Source organism: Cotesia glomerata, linkage group LG6 (assembly GCF_020080835.1).
Source record: "Cotesia glomerata isolate CgM1 linkage group LG6, MPM_Cglom_v2.3, whole genome shotgun sequence".
NCBI lineage: Eukaryota > Metazoa > Arthropoda > Insecta > Hymenoptera > Braconidae > Cotesia > Cotesia glomerata.
The window spans coordinates 19,668,480-19,694,110 of NC_058163.1; the positions used below are offsets into that span (position 1 = coordinate 19,668,480).

Genomic DNA, 25,631 nt, shown 5'->3' on the forward strand with positions numbered 1-25,631 from the left:
TGGCAAAGCGGATACATAACCTACGTGTAATCGATCGCCAGATGTTCTATTGAATGAGGAAGACTCGAAAGATTCTCATTTCCGATAAAACGAGTATCCGAGAACCCGCTAGTCCATTCAACGACTAATTCGACTTATTTCTGTTCAGTGCGGTATAAGGAAGGATGGAGAAGGAGATGGGGTTTATTTACTTAAACATACGTCCATATAGATGTGCATATATTGCATACATTTATTTATACAGAAAAAATGAAGAGGGAAGAGGGAAATATGATTGTAGATTGAATTACAAAAGATCACACAGGTCGTAAAAGCACAATGGGGAATAAATTGAAAAATAATAATGTAATAAATATCATTATAAAAAACATCAATATCAATATCAATATAAACATAAACATGATGCATGATGAAATTTGATGAAATATACATCAGTGATGATGATCATCATCATGGTCATCACTGTCGTCGTTTTGGTCGTCGCGTGGTTCCATGAGAATCCCACATTCGCGAAGAACATTTCGGATTCCATCGGCGCATGCCTGCAAGTTAGTTTTCTCCGACTCGGTCAGCTTGTGTTTGACCAGTTGATGCACGCCGCCGGTTCCGAGAACACAGGGCATGGACATGTAGACGTCCTTGTCGGTGCCATGACTGCAACCCTGCAATATAAAAAAAGTTAAGCGTAAGCGACGCTAAATATCCTTTAAGCACTGGCTAAATAATATAAAAAGAAGAAAAAAAAAAACTGAGTATGTATAAGTGAATCGGAATCGGAATGGCAAGAAACACCAGTAGTCATCGATCGTGATCAATGATCCGCCTTGTAAAAATTCTTACGTGAATATGTGTTGCGACTGGTAGCACGACCTTGGTATTCCTCAGAATGGCATCGACAATCTCGACGGTACACAATGCCAAGCACCAGCAGCTCGGTCCTTTCTCACCCTTTTCACCCGCTAACTTTGATTCCATCTCGCTCACTGAGCTTGTCACCTCATGCCACCGCTCAGGGTCATTTAGTTCCCCCATTTTTGGGTTTATATCGCGCAGCTTTATCCCGGCTAAGTGAGCGCTCGACCAGACTGGTACTTTATTTATAATTTATGATATTAATAAATTATGCTGAAATGTCAATCTTGTCATTCAAGGGATCGTTTTTTATTTTTATTTTTATATTTTTTTTTAAATACTTTATTTTCTGTTGAAAAATCAAATTCTTAAAAAAAAAATTTACTGAATTACGGATCAATTTTTAAGTTATTGATTGATATCCCGATTTTCAAATTAAGAAGAGATTTTCATCGAAATTTATTTTGTCATCATTATTATCATATTCCAAATTACTCTTCTTCTAAAAATGTTTTTTTTCCTAGTGTTAAGAACATTTTATTCAAAAAAAGAATGTTAAGGTAAAATACTCAGATACTTAAACACCGTAAAAAACGGGTCCAATAATTGAACAGAATTTTTAAATTAACATTAATACAAAATTTTAATACTTTTTATAAGTAATATCTGTATTTTAACATTATTTATTGACTTAGTACTAAATTTTAAGACTTTCAATCAGTAAAAAAAACGACATATGATCATTTTATGTAATAAAAATGATACTAATAAATTAAATAGCTTTTTTTAAACATCACATATTTTTTGCAAAGCTAAAAAATATGATTTTAAAATTAAATTATATCGTCTAAGTACACCGCCCAATTTTCAAAGCTGTACCCAGAACTTGAACAATCTAGCGTCGTATGTTCAAGTTTTGGTCCTTATGATTTTTATTTTTGCAACAGTAGTTGGACATAGTCTACAGAGTCTACAGAGTAGTGGTGCGATAATAAACAATGTGGTTTAATTACTTTTTACCGATATAAATAATGTGAATACAATAATTTCATAATTTTGTTGACAATTTATGCAACAAAAACATCAAAATTTGAAGTGAAATGTTATTTATTTTGTAAAAACATAATTTTGACAGTATTGTAACTTATAATAGCTCATGTTCTATTAATCAGCATTGGGACTAGTATTATTTACTACAGATTTAATAAAATCTACATGAAGAAGAAGAGCGTAATGGAATTAATTAAAGATTTTATATCATGTTTAATTTTATTTTTTAGAACTTTCCTGGTATATTTCAATAGTCAAATTCTTAAACCTAAACAAAAATTTTTACAGGAAAGTCTAATTTAAAGTGATAAAAAAAGATAAATAATTATAAAAAGTCTGTAATACTATAGATCACTGAAGATAATTTATTGTTTAACAAGAAATTATTTAAATTTTAATGTTATTAGTGATTTGTGACTTACAAATGATAATAATAATAGCAGTAAAGATATAAAAATAAAAACGTATCATATACTTTTTATATCTTATAGATATTATTCATCATGAATTATTTATAACAATCTTGTGATATATCAATAAAAGACAAATTTATTAGCTTTATATGCTATGCCATCCAAAATGCTGGGTCAAGTACTGCTCCCGGGTTGTTCAACTACTATTGCATTTATAGTTTATCTTTAAAACCTTTTAAAAATATAAATATTTAATCATTTATGTTTTTTTACGCATTAATAAATTTAAAATTGTTTATATTTTCATGAGAAACACTTTTTGTAACTGATAAATAAATTTTTATTTATTAAAAGTAAGATTGAATACGTTTTACTTTGAAAATTGTTCAACTACTGGGTATTTTACCTAATTAATGTTCGAGATTCATTTAAAAGTGATTTAAAAGTAATCGTAAAAGTAACAGTTGATACAACGTTATGTCACTAATAAGATCAATTGGTTTTGTCAGAGGCTGTCAACGATTGGTTGATCCGGGTGATTGGTTTTATCAGTCAAAATCAATCATTAAATTTGAGAAACTATCGTAAAACATGAATTTTATCATCAAAAAATTAGTTATAACAATGTCAAAGAAATTCACCCATCTTAGTTTTAAAAATGATAAAAATTGTAATAGCCGTGTCTGTTAGTGTCAGTAATTGACACTTTTACCTCAATTACTGTTAGATATGCTAAAATATAAATTTATTTTTTCATAAAAAAATTATTAACACCAAAAGCTGCAAGAACTTGTTTTGAAATATAAATTTCAAAAAGCAATCTAATTTCTTCACCGCATTAACGAATGATCCCTTGAATGATTAAAACCTGAGATTATAGCCCAAAATTAGGTCGTTGAATTTTACCTGATGAATCTCCCTGTGCGCCGATGCTCATGCAACAGACTGAAGTATTAGCGACTCCAAGTCTTTGACCCAGATGACACTGGAACCTCATTGTGTCGACAAGAGTCCCGGTACCGATTACACGATTCGATGGTAAGTTTGATAGCCGCCAGGTTATGTACGACATCACTTCGACGGGTCGTGTCGTAACAACCAACACTGCACGACCAGCGAACTTGGCTATCGCGGGTATTACCCGTTTGAATATTTCCAAATTAACTTTTACGTTGGGTGACTCTCCGGGTCCCGGTTCCCCCAGGGCGATTATCACCACCGCTGATTCTTTCACCATCGTCATATCTGCAAGCACCACATATTTAATAAAGCACATTGTGTACAATGTATATATACATATACATAGATACAGTAAGGAGTGAGGACAGAGTTTAAGAAAAGAACAACGAGAGAATAAGCGCGACTTAATGAAGACACGAGTAGGAGATGAAGATATTCTAATGTCCTTACAACGGTATTTTGAAGAAGCAGTTAAGGATCCGTTCTTGTTCCATGAATCCCAACTGCTGTTACTATTTATCGGTCGCCTCATATTAAAAATTGTGAGCCCCTTCCTCTTCCTCTCTATCAACAGGCAGCGTTCAGGCGACCTTGTTATTGGTAATCATCACCATGTTTGTCACGAACACGCGCTTACTTTAAACGATCAATTTAAGGAGGTGCAGGACGGAGTATCCATTCTTAAGATTATCTTTTGGTATTGTATGTTCTAGGGTATTGTTACAAAGAAAAAAATTATTCAATTCGTGAAAAGTTTTCTCTTGAAAATTTCGCTCTTATTTCGAGGTATTCAGTTTGTATTAATTCAAGTTCACAAATTAAAGCAAAAAAAGTTAAATACAGAAGAGTCTATTCAATAATTTTAGCAATTTTGATGAATCATTTTATTATTTTTAAACGAGATACCAACATCTAGTGTTACTAATACCAATAGGGCGTATAAACATTTTTTTCCCTAATCGACTAAGATTGTTGGAAATGCAAAAATTCACTGCAATGATAACGAGTAAAATTTTTTTGTGTATATCAGAAAAAATTTTGTTTTCTTAAATATTTCAGTAAATTTTTAAATTCCTACAATTCCTATAATTATTGAAAAAAAAAAAAAAAAAAAAAATTTTTACACACTGTCGGTTTTGTAGAGAAATTTTTATAAAATGAGTTTCAAGATTAAAAAGTTTTGAATCAAAACAACCAGTTCTCTTTAACATAATTTTTTTGGATCAAGTAGTATTTTATATCATATTAGTATGTTATATCATAATACAGACAGTCTAATTTTTATATATTTTTTATAGGCAACTAATTATCGGCTGTATACTATAAGCTGTAAAAACTTAATTATTTTTTCTTCCATGTTCCTTTCTGTATTATGATATAACTTATACTGGATGAACTTAACATGAACGAAAAAATAATTAAATTTTTACAGCCTAAAGTATACACTTAAGGTAGTTCACTTGGGACATAGTTTGTGCTATTTCTTTTCTATTAATTCGCTAGTGCTGCCTTTCTTACGAGTTATCTCTTATTCGCTTTTACTAATAGTTATTTTTGTTTAACTAAGCAGTTTATTAACAACTTATAAAAAACTACATGGTCAAAATTTTTAAAATTTCTTCGGATTATTTTAAATATATTCTAACCGGTATTAGTTTTTTGAAATGATCTTAAAATCTTTTCAATACAATGACCATTAATATTTGTGATTTTCTCACTCTCCACCCACACTGTCTGTGCTAAAATGTCATTTTTAATTACAATTACCTCATTTCTGGTATGGTCAATTGATTTCAAATTTCAACAGCACATGTAATGCATATTCTATAACCCATATTTCAAATTTCGAAACCTTCTTAAAATTTTGCATTTATGACCGAGCTACTTTAATAATTAATTGTCTATTAGAAAAAATATGTAAAAATTATAGTTTTAAAATAGAATTTTCACAAACTCTATCAGAAATAAATTTCAAAATTATAATTTTTCGGTTTTTTCGCAAAAAGCTAAATCAAATAATGAGATAGAGGAAAATAACTCGCTTTTGATGGTTAAATCAAATGTTTTCGCATTTCTTCTTGGTTCTTATGTTTGTAAATACAAATAGCCATAAGTCAGTAAGACAAAGGTGAAATTTGTGACAGGTTATGGAGACTAAGAATGTAGATTAAGATATCGGAATATGTGTTGTGTCTTAATTCTCAAAGTGAAAACCTTTATAGTTTATTCTGAGAAAGCCAAAAATTATAAAGGAACGTGACAAACGTACGGGTAAAGGTGGCTAGTAATTCAAAGATATATCAAGAGATATTTATTTTCTGTCCCTAACAAATATTAAAGCCACTACACACACTAGCCAGGTATTATACGGTAATCTCTGAGCCGGCTGAGAAGTCAGTCTGGAGCATCTCGATCTTACTGGAGCGATATAATAGCCAGAGAGTGGAGAAAAGAGAGACACTAAGGAAAAAAATATTTTAGGACTGAAATAGGGACTGGAAAGAGTGGTATAGAGTGAACGGTGAGATCTGTTGACGAGATTAGCACCGAGTAGTCCGATGCCGGCACTTCGTCGAAGCTCCAGTCGTGTCCGGGCCACTGCTGTACTGGTAGTCTGTAGCTTCGATGTATAATAGTAGTAGGTATATAATAAGTATTAGCTGTCTTTGAGCTCCGGGATAACTCGAGGCGACGAGCGTGATCCGTCAAAGCGACCGATTCTGCACCCGTTGATATGATGAGTTAAATCACTTTTAGGTTATTTTATTTTTATTTTTATTTTATTAAAGTGATGAGTTGATTTTTATTTTACTACTCGACAAAGTTCCTTTGATTTAGATTTGTAATAAATTTTATGGATATATCACTATTGTACACTACTCACAAAAATTAAGGGAATAAAAAAAATGCAAATTTTTTTTAGATTTTTGACATGCTGTATTTCAGCGGAAAATGATCTTATCACAAAAATAAAAAATGCATTTAAAGCTCTGAGACTCTAGTTTTCAGATCTTGAGGTCAAAATTTTTTAGGAAGTACGTTTTTAACATGATCCGAGGAAATAGAGCAAAAAAAAAAATTTTCGAAATTTTTGAATTTTTTTTTTCGCTCTACGGGCTCGGAAAAATTTTTTCAGATAAAGCGACCTTATGGAACAGATAGCCTGTTTATTCAGCTTCAATTACATTTTTTATTTAGCGTGATACGACCATTCGTTGCGGAAATATCCGAGATTAGACGAAAAAGGACGTTTATGTCTTTAACCATCAATATCTCTGTAACTAATAATCGCACAACAAAAAAAAAGGACAGTTTTGGAAACTGGAAGAAATTCCCAATAAAATCTTATAAAAAAATTCCAGAAAAAAAAATCTTATCGATGCACGATACGGCGTTAAAGAAAGTTAAAAAAAGTGACTTTCTCTTATTTTGGTTAATCGACTGTATCTTAACAAATATCGACGGGGAAGCTAGACATTGCAAAAATTTTTATACCTCAATGTACGCCTGAAAACCCTGTAAATTTTCAGATTGATCCATTCAGTAGTTTTTCCGCCCCGATAATTAAAAATTTTGAAGAAATTAAAGGTATAAGATTTTATCCATTATCGTGCTGCAATCTTCAGAAAAATGAAAAATTGATTTTTTTTTTTCGTTTTGCTCACAATTTGCCTCGGCTCATCAGTAAATTTGAATAAAAAAAAAGGTCAAACAAAAAAATTGAAAAATTTGAAAAAAAAAATTTTTTTACAAAAAAAAAATTTTTTTTCAATTTTTATGTTTGTCTTTTTTTTTTTTATTTAAATTTACTGTTGAGCCGAAGCAATCTGAGAGCAAAACAAAAAAAATCAATTTTTCATTTTTATGAAGATTGCAGCACGATAATGGATAAAATCTTATTCCTTTAATTTTTTCAAAATTTTGAATTATCGGGGCGGAAAAACTACTCAATGGATCGATCTGAAAATTTAATGGGTTTTCAGGGGTACATTAAGGTGTAAAAATTCCTGCAATGTCTAGCTTCCCCGTCGATATTTGTTAAGATACAGTCGATTAACCAAAGAAAGGGAAAAATTCACTTTTTTTAACTTTCTTTAACGCGGAATCGTACATCGATAAGATTTTTTTTTCTGGAATTTTTTTATAAAATTTTATTGGGAATTTCTTCCAGTTTCCTAAAATGTCCTTTTTTTGCTGAGCGATTATTAGTTACAGAGATATTGATGGTTAAAGACATAAACGTCCTTTTTCGTCTAATCTCGGATATCTCTGTAACGAATAGTCGTATCACGCTAAATAAAAAATGTAATTGAAGCTGAATAAACAGGCTATCTGTTCCATAAGGTCGCTTCATCTAAAAAAATTTTTCCGAGCCCGTAGAGCGAAAAAAAAAATTCAAAAAGTTCGAAAATTTTTTTTCGCTCTATTTCTTCGGATCATGTTAAAACCGTACTTCCTAAAAAATTTTGACTTTAAGATCTGAAAACTAGAGTCTCGGAGCTTTAAAATTCATTTTTTATTTTTGTGATACGATCATTTTCCGCTGAAATACAGCCTGTCAAAAATCTAAAAAAAATTTGCATTTTTTTTTTATTCCCTTAATTTTTGTGAGTAGTGTAATTTAGTCAGGATTAAATACACCGAAATAGATGAGAAATTTTTTTCATAAAAACTATAAGTTTGCAAAAAGTTCAAGAAATCTGCAAATTTAGGATATGTCCACACGGAGAGAAAAGTATGGAAATCATTCCTATAATTTTAATGAAATGTTTTCCCATACCATTTTAGGAGCGATTACTTAAATTATGGGAATTGTACCCATCATTTTTGGAAAATGTTACTATAATTATGGGAATGGTTCCTATAGTTATAGGAACGATACCTATAATTATAACTGTAATATCTGCATGATTCCCATAATATATAGGAATGGTTCCCATAATATATAGGAATAGTTTCTATAATATTATAGGAACCATTCCTATAATATTACGGGAACCATTCCTATAATATTATAGGAACCATTACTATAATATTATAGGAACCATTTCTATAATATTACGGGAACCATTCCCATATTATTATAGTGATGATGCCTAATAATATTGAGATATTTATCATTATAACTCAAGTTATTTGTGACTTCGATGACCACTATGAAGCATTTGAAATTATTAGTAATTTCGATAATTTTACTTACTTCTCAATAACATTATTTGAAATATGTAAAATAAGTAATATTGTTCATATAAATAATAAAATTTACGTACTCAAAAGGTGGATTTAATAAATATTTAACGTATGTATTGTAAATAAATAATTTGTTTTAAAAATAAAATGAAATTGTAAAAATAAATAATGAATTTCCATATCTATTTTGCTCCTCTAATTGTATAGTGAAAAAATATCCCTTTTATTAGAGAAACTTTAGAATTGCTACAATATTTTTCAATATTATCTAACACAATAATAACTGAGTTGGAATAAACAATTTAAGATTAAGTACACACGTGAATAAAAATTATGAAAAAGAAATTTTTTCACACTAGTGAAAGATCAATTTTTATTTACAAAAAAAATTTATTAGCAAAATAATATATAATAATTACTTTATATTTTTGATGTGATTGCTTCATTATTATGAACATAAACATTTTTCTATTATTATGTGCGTCATTTCCATAATATTATAGGAACCATTTCTATAATATTATAGGAACCATTCCTTTAATAATATAGGGACAATTCCTATCATATTATAGGAACCATTCCCATAATATACAGTAGCGCTCAAAAGTATTTTGACAACATAAAATTTTTTAATATTTTTTTAAAATAAAAGCCTATCGGAAAATGTATTGAGTATAATGTAGAATAGTGTAATTGCGACTATTTAAGCGTATCAAATTATAACTTGTTTGTTTACACACCGCGCCACCGAACGTACTTGACTTACCGTGAGCTCAAAAGTATTTTGACACGCATTTGACTTGAAAAAATCTCGCAGATTACTTGTTCCTTAGTTTTTATTATTACATATATTTACTTGTTGTGGTTACTTCAATATGCCTATGTGCAAGGAATATGCTAGTGATTTTAAAAAAGCCGTTATTAATGCATTAAAACAAGGATTGAAACAAACAGAAGTTGCTCGTTTGTTTAAAGTGTCTCGACAGTTAGTTAGCTTATGGAATAAAGTCTATAACAAAAGAAAAACTGTCGAAAGTAAGCCTCGAACAGGCCGCCCAAGAAAAACTTCTTCTTACATCGATCATATTATAAAAAAGTTATCAGCAAATGATATACGGATGTCCGCTGTAATGATAAAAAATGAATTAAAAGAAAAATATAACGTAGATATTCATATTTCTACTGTTAAACGACGCTTAAAGGTCCTAGGGTTATATGGCCGAAGACCGGCTAAAAAACCTTTAATATCGAAAAAAAACAGGAAGTCTCGTCTTGAGTTCGCGAAACGGCATATATCGTGGTCAAGTTTAGAGTGGTCTAAAGTTTTATGGAGTGACGAAAGTAAATTTAATTTAATGTCATCTGATGGTATCAAGTACATTCGGCGTCCAGTAAACAAAAAATACGATTATCGGTATCAAATACCCACAGTTAAACATAGAGGTGGTAGTGCGATGGTTTGGGGATGTTTTTCACGGTCTGGAGTTGGACCATTAGTTCGAATAGAAGGAAAAATGGATCGGTTCATGTATGCAAATATATTAAAGTCTCAGATGTTACCATATGCTAAACATCACATGCCAGCTAAGTGGTATTTTCAACAAGACAATGATCCCAAACACAGATCAAAGCATATTAGTGACTTATTAAATCGTGAAAAAGTTAAAGTTCTTGAGTGGCCAAGTCAAAGTCCCGACTTGAATCCGATAGAAAATCTCTGGGAAGAATTGAAACGTAGTGTAAAAACCCAAAATTATTCAAACAAAAACGCTTTGTTTGAAACTCTAAAAAATGAGTGGGATCAAATTCCAATAAGTCGATTACAAAAATTAATCGACTCAATGCCGGAGCGATGCAAGGCTGTCATAAAGGCCAAGGGATATGCTACTAAATACTAATATATTTATTGCTGTAAATTATAATTATGCGTTAAATTATTTTTTTTTTCAAAAATGTCAAAATACTTTTGAGCCACCATTTTCCTAATATTTTAAAAATTAAACTTTCTTTTATTACGAATAAGAACCTCTTTGACACTATTCTGTAGTTCATTCAAAAGGTGTTAAAAAAATAAATAAATGATTATTGTGTTTCATATTTATTTTTAATTAAACCATTAAATATATTTGTCAAAATACTTTTGAGCGCTACTGTATATAAAGCTATTCTATTATTGTATAGGAATGTTTCCAATAAACTATGGGTATGGTTCTTATAATGAGCATAGGATTGATACCTATAATGATTTGGAGATTTGGAAAGGTTCCTATAAATTTCTCTCCGTGCACGTTTAATCTTGAGCAACTTTTGAAATTATAAATTTATCAAAAAATGATAAGAAATCTTTAATTTAGTTAGTCCAGTTTCTTGAAAAAAATATATATTGAGTTTGAAAAATTTTTTCTTATGCTATTCAGGAATTATGTGACACAATTGCAAGATAATTTGGAAAAGAAAAATTTGTCAGAATTTTTTTTGAAAATTTTTCTTTTCTCTTCTTTAGAAAAATAAAAAAATGTTTTCCAAATAAATGAGTTTATGAACTCATTAAAAAGCTTCAATTTTCATGTTTATTCATTTTCCAAGGCCAAAAATTACTCATCTGTCTACAATGGTAAAAAAATAAACCGATCTGTTTTACCGGTCCTGAAAGTTTTTGGTTGCTCTAAAAAATCTACTTCTATTTCGACTGCCGAAAGTCCTACAAAATGAAAACAAGTGAGTTTAATATTCATTAATGAAAAATGTACACTCTCCCAGATTAACTTAACCGAAGAGTAAATTATTAACAATTAGCGGCAATGAAGGGCGATCGCCTCTAAGTAGTAATAAAAATAACCTCAAAAACAGGTGGAAGAAATTTAAGTGTTTTGTCTTAGTGTCGATAAAACATTTGGGGAATCCTTACCCGCTGTACCGGTGATCAGAGGATTACCTAAGAAGATGCCTGCGTGCCGGATGTCCTCAGCTTCGGCCTCCGCTCTTACCGCATTCTTGTCGATCAGACAGACCTCGCTTGCCATTCTCTGTAAATTTAACCGACAGATTAATTGCCGTAATTATACACCAACATTTAGCTCATTTTGTATTTTGTATTTCGTATTTTTTTACGAATACTATGCAGTCGCATTAAAATAATGTTAACTCCACTACCCATTACCCATTACATTACATTAACTTAAATAAATGCTTATGTAAGCTTAAGTAAAACCGATCAAGATGACGGTCACCCTCATGAGAATCGCGATCGCACAGGCGACGCCGATCTTTCCCGCGCCGACTATCGACACCTTCACACGGTGGGGATAAATATCCGAGAGATTCTGGTGGGTTGTTTTCAAGGCATTTTTTGTGCTCGTTCTGATCGGCTCCATCCTCTCTCTTCTCTCCTCGGGGTCTGACTCACCCTGAAAATAACATTCCGCTCATGTAGTGAGTCGTTAAATATTTTTATAAAATAAAATAAAAATTTTTTTCAGTAAAAAATTTTCCACATTATTATAATTTTTTTTTTATTTTTATAATAAAAATAAATTTTTGGCTTAAAAAAAAAACCCTTGGGTAGTGTGTGAAAAAAATTTGTAATCGCAATGCGCTTACCGTGTCCTCTTCAGTATTTTCTTTGGTATTTTTATTGTCACTTTCACTGAGACTGTCCATCGCTACTAAGCCCTGCATAAAAAATAAAAGAATTATTTTTGTTACTTTATGGCCTTATAAATAATAATAAAATAAAATTTTAAAAAAGGGTATGTCGTAAACTGTTTTAGTGAAAATAGTAAAAGGGTTTTCGGATGTCTGGCATAGTAAAAATAAAAATAAAAACAAATATTTATATTTTAAGGTAAAGGGAAAAAGCTTAGAAATGCTAAAAAGTACGTTGTAAACGAAACCCCGCGGAGATTACCTGGCTTCTTAGCGGGTTTCCTCGGGTAAATTTACACTCAAGGGCCGTCTGATCAGTAAATCATCGGTAAGGAAAGTACACAAGGGACTAATGCGATGAGAGGTTCATTATTACTTCCTTGCTAGATTCATACCAAATAAATAATATACTATTTTCTTTATGATTCATAACCTTCACTAAATACAACCGTAATTTAAAAATCATACCTGTAAATAACTTCAATTTGTTTGCATTCATACTCGGCAAATTCATGTTATATTACGGTACGTCGGGTTATATTATATCTTATGGCTTACGGCTTAGAGTTGTTGGATTTAAGGGCATGCTTTATGGATTGTGACTGAAAAATTCTATGATTTTTTGAAAAATAATTCTAATACGTGTGCTGAAAGAAAAACTCGAATTAAGAAAAATGCTCTCTCTTTAAAATTTGGCTCTTATTTCGAAATATTCAGTTCGAATTTTTTCAAGAAATTTTTTATTTTCAGATCTGAAATAAAAAAAAATTATGCAAAATGTTTAAAGAATCAATAATAGTTGAAATTTTACACTGAAATTGTGATAAAACGTTAAAAAGAAAAAGACCACTTGCCGAGGTGCAGAATCGCTGTTGAAAGGGAAGAACCTCAGTACACTTACTTGTAGGATTATTCAGTTATATGTTGCAATCAATTAAAAAATCAATCGAAAACATCCTCATAATTACTTATGGTCGTTATAATATACTCTCTCTACTCCGGCAGTATTAAAGCAAACGGGGTGGTCCCCATTTGTCGAGACCAGTTTCGAACAAGTCATGTCGTGGATGGGCCTTTTGCGTTATGCAAATCCCCGTTAATTCCGCTATTTTTTATTTCGTATTTGCTATATATACCATTATTAATTCGAGCGCTTAAATTAATTGTCAATTCCATAAATCAGTTCCTATCCCGCGGGTCAAAAATAATAGGCCCACTCTCGAAATCCCAATTCCAGTCCCAGTACGACCTCCTGACGCTCTAATCCTCAGCTAAGTAAATCCTCGGTACCCATCCCAAGCCGGTCTTAATTCAATATTCCGCGTGATAAATAAAAGTAACAAAAATAATAATAAATATAATAACTAAACGTTAATTTCGAGAGTATAAACAAGGAGTTAATTATATTTACGACGTTATAAAAGGATTAAGGGAGCCGATAAAGAGTTGTGGAATTTATGTAAGGCCCATCGATAATCATCGGAAGCGCCGTCGTATTTTTTTACGGGCATATCCGATCGCGATCGGCGAGCTCGCACCCAACAAGGCCTACCTCCCTCGGTGCCGCCTTTTTTACATCGCACGTGATATTCCCAGGTTATATTCACTCGAACAAATCTAATATACACACATACAGACATACAGACATTAATACCTACAAGACTAAACTGATGCACCCGCATCGCAGTCGCGGTCGATTGGAAGCTCTGGCATTCAATTATTCCCGTTCGATAATTCGCCAAGACAAAAATGACCACGTCAAAACGTTAAATCCCATTCATCAGACTCACGGAGCGATCGATATTGCGAATGCACCTTTAACGACCTCGGCAGCTCCTCCACGGGCGATACAATCTTACCACCTTGCACGCCAAAGCTACTTCTTCTTCTTCTTTTTGGTCTTCTTCTTCTTCTTTATTCTGTACCTGCCCAAGCCAGGATTTGGTCTTGCTCTTGCTCTTATTATCGAAAACTCTTCATTCTTTTCTTCTCTCTTCTCTTTTCCCTACATACATATATTCCATCCCGCGAACTTATTGAATCTCGTCAAATAATATACGAGCCAATAATAAACGAATAGTGCTGCAATTATGGCTTATCGATCGGTATCTAAACGGATGCCTTCGTAATTTAGTAATCCTCGCTTGCATTCAAAGTATCTTTCATTCTGACAAAACTTTTTTTTATTATTCCCCCGATCTTCAGTCTATATACGCATATACCCAAGCATATTTTATTTTATTTATTTCTTTATATTTATAATATTATTCTTTCCTCGAGGCACTCGCACCAGCAGCGACTTCCAAAATAAATAATTGTGAATTGAAATAAAAAAAATAAACAATGATAGTGATAGCATCTAAAACCACAACTCTAAAGATGATAGAAATAATATTTTTGATTTTACTGGACAAGATGATATGGGGCTTTATGAAATTTATTTTAAATCTGATTTGTAAAAAATTTGAGAAGTATAATTGAAAGTAAAAATAATAATAGGTAACTTACGTCTGCAGGGATGGTAGCACTGATAAAGAGAGCCAGGTTCTTCGGCCAAGGGAGAGAAGTTTGTACTGGTCTCACCATCGTTTGACAACGAGACTCACGTAGAATTCCAGGACAAAGGACATCGAGATCAACTCGCTCAAGTTGCCGAAATAGTAACGTATCTTTTCGAATATCCTATCGAACAATTAAACGTAATAATTATTAACAATGATTTCTAATGACAAATTTGATAAAAATTTCTGAGGACTATTTTTTTTTTTTGAGGACGTTATTATTAATAGCATGGATGTTTTTAAGTGGATCAAGATGATTCCATACAGTACCAAGAATACTAAATTTTTAAATTGTGGGCGATGTAATTAATCTTTTATTTATTCTTAAGAATCGTCTTGATGATTTTAAAAAACTCAGCTAAAGGTCTAGTTTAATTGACGGTTTCAATAAACGATGTAATATATCTCTGTTGTTTCTCATTTAATATACATATCGATAAGTCAACTCCATCAGGTAGTAGAGAAAGAGATAGAGCAACAATTCCTGCCATATTAATTTGTACACAGACCCTCGCCATCTGAAACGATTATATGTATTTTCGTCGTGATTATTATTTATTCATCTAAGATTATTACCCACTTTTACTCATTACACGGAAAGAAAATTATGGGAACTATTCCTATATCATTATGGGAACTAATCCCATAATATTATGGGAACTATTCCTATAATATTATGGGAATGGTTCCCATAATGCTATAGGAATTATTCCTATAATATTATGGGAATGGTTCCCATAATGCTATAGGAATTATTCCTATATTATTATAGGAATGGTTCCCATAATTTATGGGAACCATTCCCATAATAGTATAGGAATGGTTCCCACAACATATAGGTTTAAATCCTACACGGAAAAAAAAAATTGGGGCTGCCGCATAATACATTCCTGTGGAAGATACATGACTTTCATGTGACAGCAACATGATTTTCATGTGGCAGGCAATAATAGTTAAAACAACAATAATGATTAAATAATAATCATAATAATTTATATTATTAAGAGAATAAGAACAATTTTGTTTCCTGGATAGTCACATGATGAAATCGATTTTTTTAGTGAAATTTAGTGTCTTGCAAAGGACTTGACTTGAATTTGTGCCTTTTCAAGGTTTCATATCATTCTCGTCGATAGTCAATTTATGATGATAGTCAATTTATAACAAATATTTAGGTTGCATTCGAAAATGCTCTATCTCTAAACATATAATTGAGAAATGACCTTGTATCTTGTGAACTATTGACATCTTTAAAGATATAAGCTCATCTCGATGTTACACTCATCGAGACCTTTCATTTGAGTACCTATATCAATTTTTCATGTATTTTATATATTTATATATATATATATATATATATATATATATATATATATATATATATATATATATATATATATATATATATATATATATATATATATATATATATATATATATGAAAAATATATCAAAATGCATGTGGGTATTCAAATGAAAGCTCTTGATGAATGTAACATCGGGATGAGTTTATATCTTCAAAAATGTCAATAGTTACCAGATACAAGGTCATTTTCTTCATTATGTATCTAGACACAAAGCATTTTCGGATGCAGCCTAAATTCTTATTATAATAAATTGACTATTGGTGAGAATGATATGAAACCTTGAAAAGGCACAACTCCAAGCAAAAACCCATTTTATCACATAAATACACTGGCCACAAAATTTTCCTTATTCTCTTAATAATATACATTATTATTATTATTATTATTATTATTATTATGATTATTATTATTATTTCATTATTATTGTTGTTTTAACTATTATGGCCTACTACATGAAAATCATGTGGCTGCCCCAATTTTTTTTTCCCGTGTATATATTATAGGAATCATTTCGAACTCACTCCGCACGAAGATTTTATCTTTATTTTATTTTTAGAATGATTCCCATAATGGTATAGGAATGATTCCTAAAATATTCTAGGAATCCTTCCTATACCATTATGGGAATAGTTCTCATAATGATATAGGAACCATTACTATATCGTTATGGGAATATTTCCTATAATATTATGGGAATGGTTCCTATAATTGTATAGGAATCATTCCTATAATTATAGAAACCATTCCTATACTATTATGGGAACGATTCCCATCGTTATAGGAAATGTTCCCATAATTCTGGGAAAATTTCCTATAATTATGGGAACAGTTCCCATATTTTTCTTTCCATGTACTTATACAAGTTCCTTCGGTAAATAAATTCAAGCTTTAACGTAGACCGGAAATGATTTAAGTTGATTTAAATGGTCTATATTATATAATCCAGGAAAGATTTAATCACATCATTAACAGGCATAGTTGGGCATTCCATCTTTTCTTGAGTGGCTGAGTTCTCAGTAAAGTATACTATCAAACAATTCTCGTCAGACTGCTCCAGATAAGTCGGTTAACAAGCCTACTAGTAAGTAGAAGAGTTAGTCTAAGGACGTGGAGGTGCCACTTATGTATATCTTTTCCTCGTTCGCGGAACTCGCGATCGGGACAGAAACAAGTATCAAACTAAACCACCCGAGAAGCTGCCGTACCAGAAGAAGAAGAAGAAGAAGAAAACGAAGAGGATGAACATAGTATGTACAGAGCATGGGTTGCTTGGAGACTGTCTTATGGATATGCCATTCTGGATGGCACAATACCACGGCGGATAGTACACGTTACCTCGCACACGGAATTTTAATTGGCTATTTGTTGGTGCCCCTGTAGGTTTTCGAGCTACTCGGAGAGCCAAACCGCTTAGCTATTGTTCTCCTGACTGGCTCTGACACCAATAAAAGAGAGTGAACAGTCTATCGGCGAATTCATACATAAACCCCCATGATCCGCGACCAGTAGCATCTGAATCTTCTCTTCTTATTTTTATTTTTATTTTTATTTTATTCATTTTACTCTTTACTTAGAAACTTCAGAGAACTATTCCGCTAGTAGAGTCCAGTCTCCAGTCAGATCCTTAGCTTGTTTATGCCAGCAAGTGCGTAAGCGCGTTTATCTAGTGCGCCCGTCACATAAATTCCTGTTCCGACAAAATTATATACTTTTAAAAACAATCGTACCAAGAGAGAATATCATTTTCCTCAGGTTCTTATTCTTAAGCGCCACGGCAAGTGTAATGGGAAAACCAATGGACACATAAATAACCCTCTACATCTCTCTATATAACTCTCTTTTAAACTTCTCACACTCACATTCACATTCACATTCACGTGGGTACAAGGATATCCTCCGTATGTTTGTATTATACTTCCACAGTAAAAAATTTATCGTCATTGTGAAAATGTCAGTGTTAAATATTTAAGCCCCGTGGAAAAAAATGGTATAAAAAGTACCTGTGTGATGAAAAATGAAAATATATTTTTAATTACTAACTTTCAGCAAATTTTCGTATATATATTGAGTATAGGTTAACTAGATTGAATACATTAAAAATGTATCTTGGAGATATAGAAGAAATACATGGATGAAAGAATTAAAAAAAAAATGAATAAAAATTTTTTTTTATACAATGTGATATTTTATACCTATTTTTCTTTAATATTTTTTATGTATTTTAATTAGAAAAAATTTTTACTACATATACATTTACCGACTTAAAAAACTCTTGTGTCTTTTAAACAAAGAGATTTAATGAAAATTATGCCTAAAATAATCTTAAAAATAGTTTCAATATTTCTGGTTTATGACTTAAATAAATTCCATCAAAGAATACCAAGCACAGGCTTGGAGACACCATGGTGCACTCGGGTTTATAGTTGTTTATATGCATTTAGTTCTTGATGTCCAAGTTGACTTCTTAGACCCCCACGGTTCGCTGAAATATCTTCCATACTCGACACATTTCGATATAATACATCCATTCTATACTCAGTATATAATACTATCAGGTCGTGGTCAACCATTGAGCCCTCAACTCATGCAGTTCTCCGTTGGGATCTAACATAACCAGAAAATAATATAAATAAAAGATAAATGTTTTATGATTGATGAAATGAGGGACTTAAAATTCTACATCTGACAAAAAAAAAGTTAAATATTTTTATTGCACTGCGTGTCCTAAATTCATATTTAGGACTCGCTCAACTGTTGACTTAAATAAATAATTATGAAACGAGTAGAGAGGAATTTTTTAGGCTACGGGCTCATATTTACGATCAATTCATACATTTCTGCTCTAAAAATTTGACTTTTACCGCAAAAAAAAAAAAAACAAATAATATATTTAAAAACATTCAAAGCCCCGAAAAAATACAAAATAATAAATAATTAATGATTAAAATTACATCTTTTTGTCGGTTATGATTCAGTCTGAAGTATGCTAAAACCTCTATTAATGATTCTCAAATGTTTTTTATTAACGATTTCGCTCAGTCGTAAACATTATTCTGGTGTGAAATATTTTCTGAACATTATTTAATTTAACAACAATCTTATTCCGTAATAAATATGGACAGTGATTACAGTGATTTAGACGATGATTATAATGATTTTGTTCCTGACGAGATAAAAGAAAAGGCGAAGAATATAGCTTTACAATCAATGCCAACAAAATCTAGACGAATGTATGTGGCAACTTATAATGCTTTTAAAGCATGGCGTAAAGAAAATGTTAAATCAAATTCTTTTGCTGAAGATGTAATTGTAGTCTACTTTGATAATCTTTCTCAAAAATATGCCCCTCCCAGTTTATGGGCTTTTCATTCGATGTTGAAAACTACTATCAAAGCATTTGATGATGTTGATATTGGTAATTACAAAAAAGTAACGTTTTTTTTTTAAAGAAACAAATGTGTAAATACGTTGCTAAAAAATCTGAAGTTTTTACAAAAGAAAATATCGAAAAATTTCTAAATGAAACCCCTGATAATAAATATCTTGCTACAAAGGTAATTAAATATTTATTGATATGTTTAGTATGAAAATGTCTGTATAGTCTAAACATTTGTTTATTTTATTCTTACTGTTGCAGGTTTGTTTAATATTTAGAATTTCTGGTGCTTTAAGAAGAAGTTAATTCATGAACATGAAATTAGAAGATGTCAAAAAAATTGATGAGAACACTTTATTTATTAAAGTTCCGATAACAAAAAATAATCAGCCAAGATCATTTACCATTAATGGTATATATTACGACTACGCAAAAGAATATATGGATGCTAGGCCCCAAACCTGTAAAGCAGATAGATTTTTTTTGAATTACCAAAATGGTCGCTGTACTTGTCAGCCCATAGGAATTAACAAGTTTGGTTCAATGCCTAGAACCATTGCTGAATTTTTAAAATTAGAAAATGCAAAGAAATACACAGGACATAGTTTCCGTCGAACATCTGCCACATTGTTAGCTGATGCTGGAGGTGATATGACAGTGATGAAGAGACATGGTGGTTGGAAGTCATCAACAGTAGTTAAAGGTTATATTGCCGATTCCGTTAACAACAAAAAACGTACTCATTCTATGATCACCGATGGAATTGTTTTGAATAAAAAAACAAATACTGTTGGATCCACTCCTCCATCTACTAAACCATCTCCTGTAATTAGAAACATTACCGTTTCGAATAAATCAACCGATTCAGATGTTTCGACGAAAAAAAATTTTACAAACATTTCAAATGTTTTACCAGTATTAAATGAAAAATGAATTAAAACAGCAGTCTCAATGTCCAAACTCAAAGATAATGCTAAAGATGAATGTTTCATCAAACTTTGACCAACCTTGTTCATCAGCATCAAATGAAGTTAAAGTTGATACATTACGCCATCAAAAAAAATTTTAATCTACTTTGCAAGAAAATACTGTTGCAAGAAAGAAAAATTCAACTTTTCAATTCGACGATTGTGAAACTCCTCATTCATTTATCTGTTCTACAGTATTTTATGATCAAGACTTAGGTTTGTGCGTGAAAAAATTTGAAGAGTCTCAATGTATGGTATTCCAAAACTGCCATTTCACCATTGAAGTTCAATCAGAAGAAAGATAAATATTCGTTAAGATTTTACATTTTATGATTTTAATAATAAATAGAAAGTGGAAATTAAAATTTTTAAGAAAATTAAAAAATTGTAAAGTGACAGCTAAATTTAATGTTATTTAATTTTATGTATTGATTGTTTCAATGTGTGAATTTATTTTTTGTTAATTAATATTAATCACTTTGGATTTATTATTTGATATATATTTGTTTCTTTTTTTTTAACTTTTCATTTGTTTTTTGGGATTGGGGGGGCTCCGCCGGGGCTTCGCCCCTGGACTCCACCGGGGCTCTGCCCCTGGACCCCGATTTTGGGCCCACATATATCGCCGCATTTGTGATAAAAAATAGTATGTGCAACTCGTGCGAAGTTGTCGATTACTACAATTAGATTATACTATTAGACTATTTTTAAGCAATTATTTATTTTAGCATTCTAAATTTTATTTATTTGGAATGCTTGCGGTCCTGCTATGCATGATATACTATTTTTGCTTTTCCTTAATTAATTTTTATATTTAAATTTGAATAAAACTGAAGACGAATTTAGGACACTGGTGCTACAAAATAGTGTAAGATACTCGTGGCTTAAATGAGTGATCATTCACGGCGTATTAGCGCACTCGCTTCGCTCGTGCGCTAACTTCACGCCGTGTCATAATCGCTCATTTAAGCCACTCGTATCTTAATGTACCATTAACTACCCGTTAAGAATTATCTGTGGCCATATCAGAATATATCTAACTTGATATGGTATAACATGTCCTGATATGATTTGATATGCTCATGTATATCCTGATGATATATGGCCACATATAATTTTTCGACCAAATTTAATTTTCAAAATTTCCAACAGTGAGTGTATGATCGCTGGATCGTCCCCCCTACAAAAGACTTCATTCAGAGGCTTTGAGTTACAAAAAAAAATTACATTATAAAATATTCTTAGATTCTTGTTAATATTTAGTTTCAAACAGTGATTTGAACTCCGGGGTGGCATTTTAATTTCTTTTGACAATTAAATAAACTGTTAATACTGTTTGAAATGGTATCTTTTTGCTATTTAGTTATTAAATTGGAGCGTTCAAATATGAAAATCACGATTTTACTGTTTGAAATAGTATTTATTTTCCATTGATTATTATTTCAGTTCATTTTTTCCACGTATAAAATAAAAACCATTTTTTAACTCTTCTAAAAAGTTTGTTTGAGATTGGTTTTTAGTTTAATTAATTACTAAACCAATTTTTATTTAATACAATATGATACTTAACAAACTAATTTTTAGAAAATATATCAAAATTATACACAGAAAAAAAAATTTACTTGAATCAAGTAAATAATTTTAAAGAATTTCATTTTCTTGATTTGAGTAGAAAATTTCTTAAACTAAGAAATTTTTCTTGGCTTAAGTAAATTTTACTTAATTCAAGAATTTTTAGTCTTGATTCAAGAAATGAAACTCTTCAAAATTATTTTTTTGGTTTATGAATTTTAGCTATAAGAAAATTATATTATGTGATTTGAACTATACTTGGCGCCAGATCGAACCAATACTGTGGATACAATATAATACCACGAAGTTAAAGTTCTAAGTTGAAACTCTTAACCTTACGTTGTACTTTTATTTGTTATTTTTATTTTTATTAGTGTATCCTGATCCTTTTATTTTAAAAATATATGTATGCACATATGTGTATATTTATATATGAGTCTGGACACAGATCGGAAGGGGCGAGGCCATACCACAATTGTTTATGCTTGTGTCCCGCCCTATCGGACTCATCGGACACACTCTCAGGATAACCGCCGCTGAGCTCGGTCCCGAGGTATATGCTGCTTGCTATATTGTATCCACTCTTGGTGAATCTGCGAACAGCTATGGTACATACACGCACAAGGCACAAGGCATCGTTTCTTACTCTTGTCGTACTCGAACTTTGTATCATATATATGTAGCCTTTGCAAGGGAGAGCAGGAGACTAGGTGGCGTCATATCTCGAAGGATAGTTGAAACCAGCCATTCGTTACGTTATACCATCTATATAAATCTCTCCTCAACAACGCATTCTCGGAATTATTTATTTATATTATTTTTGATTTTATTATTCTAGCTGCATGTTTGAGTATAAATTTTTTTCTTTTGAATTTACACAGAACAAATTACTGTCATGTGATGACTGACCACCGATCATATATGAATTTTAGCAGCGTTTAAACTTCTACACAGAAAAAATGGTTCACTTGAGCCAAGAAAATATTTTTCTTCATGATTATTTTTTTGAGCGAAAAAAAAATTTTTTTTTGACACAAGAAATTTCAACACTTATTCCAACAAAATTAATTCTCTTGCTTTAAGAAATATGTATCTTGATCCAAGAAAAATTATTTAGGTCAAGAAAATCTTGTTTTGAGAAAATTCAGCCTCTTGCTCCAAAAAATTTAGTTCTTGATAGAAGTAAATTTTTTTGTCTTGAGAAAATTTCTCTCTTGCTCCAAAAAATTAAATACCTCGATAGAGGTAAATTTTCATTAATATTTTTATTGATTGACATGTCAAATGGGACGATCAAATAATATTGAATCATTATTTTTTATTCAATATGTATAACTTCACGCTAAAATAATATAAAATGGGTATCAAATATTCAAGAGAAAAATTTTCTCGAGGTAAAAAAATTTTTTTCTCAGCTGAAGTAGGTAGCGCTGCTTCCCCAAAGTATATAAAAATCTTGATCAAATATAAAAATTTATTGTATCAAGTATTTATGATAATTTGAATTAAGAAAAAATTACTTCTACCAAGAATAAAATTTCAAGAAAAATTTTTACTTTGGCCAACATAATTTCGGTCTTCCTTCAGGCGACCGAACATTCTGAGTCAAGAATTTTGTTCTCCAGTCAAGAAATTTTTCTTTCTGTGTGACTATAGATGAACCTATTTAAAAATTTTTCAGTGTTTGTATTCACATAATAATTGTTTACTTAGGGTGTATAAAAAAAAACTGCCAAATTTTATTTCTTTGAATGATCATAATATTTCGTCAGAAGATGCCAAAATAAAGATCCTGTTGAAAGTAGAGCTCCTAATATTGATATTTAGAGATTGCGAACTAAAATTTTCTGTGTCCATTCAAATACGACATGGAAAAAAATCTATATAAAATTTGGAATTTTATATCACATTCTAGAAGCAACTTACCGGAAAATGTGATAGATATTTTTTGTAGGAAATTGAATGTTCTACAACAAAAGTCTCTTATGATTTTTCGATAAACTTATTTTTTCAAAAGTTATTCAAAGTTAAAGTTTTTATTGTTTAGACAAAAAGTCTTCATCTGTTTCGAAGAGTATTCCATTCTAATATTAAATAACTAAAAAATTGATCTTTCCATGTTATATTTTATTGCTCTTTAACAATTAAAAACTTGAGGGAGTATAAAACACATTGAAGGCTCACTGATAATAATCTCCGAAACTACTTACAAATACTATTTACAAGTACGCATTCAATTAGTTAAAAAAGACTATAAATCATCATTTCAAACCCTCGAATTCAATAATAAAATAAATTTTTTGAATCGCTAAAAAACTTTAAACTTTAGGGTTGTTATTTGCTTACTCGGCAATAAAAAACAGGCTTTATCTTGTCGAGAGGGTTTTTCTATAGTAGAATATAAAAGAAGTAGAGGAGCTATTGTTAATGACTCAGGCAAATTTTGGGCATCACTTTTATGCGGGAGATAAATAGAACCTTTTTGACATCATAAAATTAAAATCCAAGGTTAAGATAAATATATGACTAACCTGAAGATTTGTAATAAAATTAAAAACATACAGCTACACTTTTGAAGTATCAAACAAATACATAATAAAATCATTAGCTAACAAAAAAATTCTTAATATATTTTTAATTTGAAAAAACGTTAACCATAAAAAATAATAATAAAAACCGTAAAAATTATTTTTATTATTTTTCATTTTTATTAAAACGTACGTATCAATATAAATAACTGGAGTTAACGAATCTCTTTCAGCTTGTTTCTTCTTATCTGTTAAGAAGTATGAACAGTAATATCTCTTAGCAATCGGCAAATAAATTAGTACGTTAATGATTATTATTAATTTAAATACTTACGATTATTAATTTTATTCGTTTGAGCGGTTATGACGTTTACGTGGTTGTTAAATGTGTGTAGCTCACCCCCGCAGCAATAATACCCAAGACCTAAGACTGTAGATTGTATTCCAAAGTGAACAGTGACGCTGGTTGCTCGTTGTGAGCTGAGTGGCCTCGGTGCGCGAGAAAATTAATACTCGATGTGTATACGCCGGTCATAAAGCTTCTCTGCGACGCGGTAATTACCCATGGACTGCATTATACGCCACCACCCCGACCGATACTTCATAAGATGCCGAACGACTGCTTTACGACGTTTTCTTGTCCCTCCTCCCGCATTATTATTATTATCATCAGCATCAACATCGGAATTATTATTTTTTATTTTATTTCCATTGCGTTATTGCGCTTTGTGTTTCTTGTAACAATTTAACGATGACAAAAATCTAGTCGTAACAATGCCGCATGTCAGGTGGTAATTAAAAACAAAATAATAATAAATATAAAGACACATATGAGTGCATATGTACTGTTCTTCTTATTTCAATACTTAATATTTATTATTTATTATTGAGTATTTATCGTAGATTCCCAATCAATAAATAACAGTGGGGTGTACGCCACAATGAGCAATAAAACCGAGTCGGCATGAGACATTTTACTATAAATAATATTAAGTACTACTGACTAGATCTTTTGATCTCGGCATCATTCTTGTTTATTATCTTTCCTCGGGATACAATGCCATGGACATCAATAATCCGGAAAATATTCTATTCTTATCCGATTACAGTCTACCGCTTACACCCAACAACCAAAATTAATATCAGTTC

General features: G+C 31.0%; 1 protein-coding gene across 1 annotated transcript; it reads right to left on the reverse strand.

The window, feature by feature from the left end:
* Positions 1–262: 262 nt before the first annotated feature.
* LOC123267422 (L-lactate dehydrogenase-like) lies at positions 263–25,122 on the reverse strand. The gene is made up of 8 exons (XM_044732041.1): positions 24,817–25,122; positions 14,619–14,792; positions 12,066–12,137; positions 11,696–11,872; positions 11,374–11,491; positions 3,222–3,560; positions 841–1,091; positions 263–662 (listed from the first exon to the last, which is right to left on the reverse strand). Exons 2-8 carry the CDS (start codon positions 14,694–14,696, stop codon positions 432–434), a joined length of 1,266 nt encoding a protein of 421 aa, XP_044587976.1. The 5' UTR covers positions 14,697–14,792; positions 24,817–25,122; the 3' UTR covers positions 263–431.
* Between the last annotated feature and the right edge of the window lie 509 nt (positions 25,123–25,631).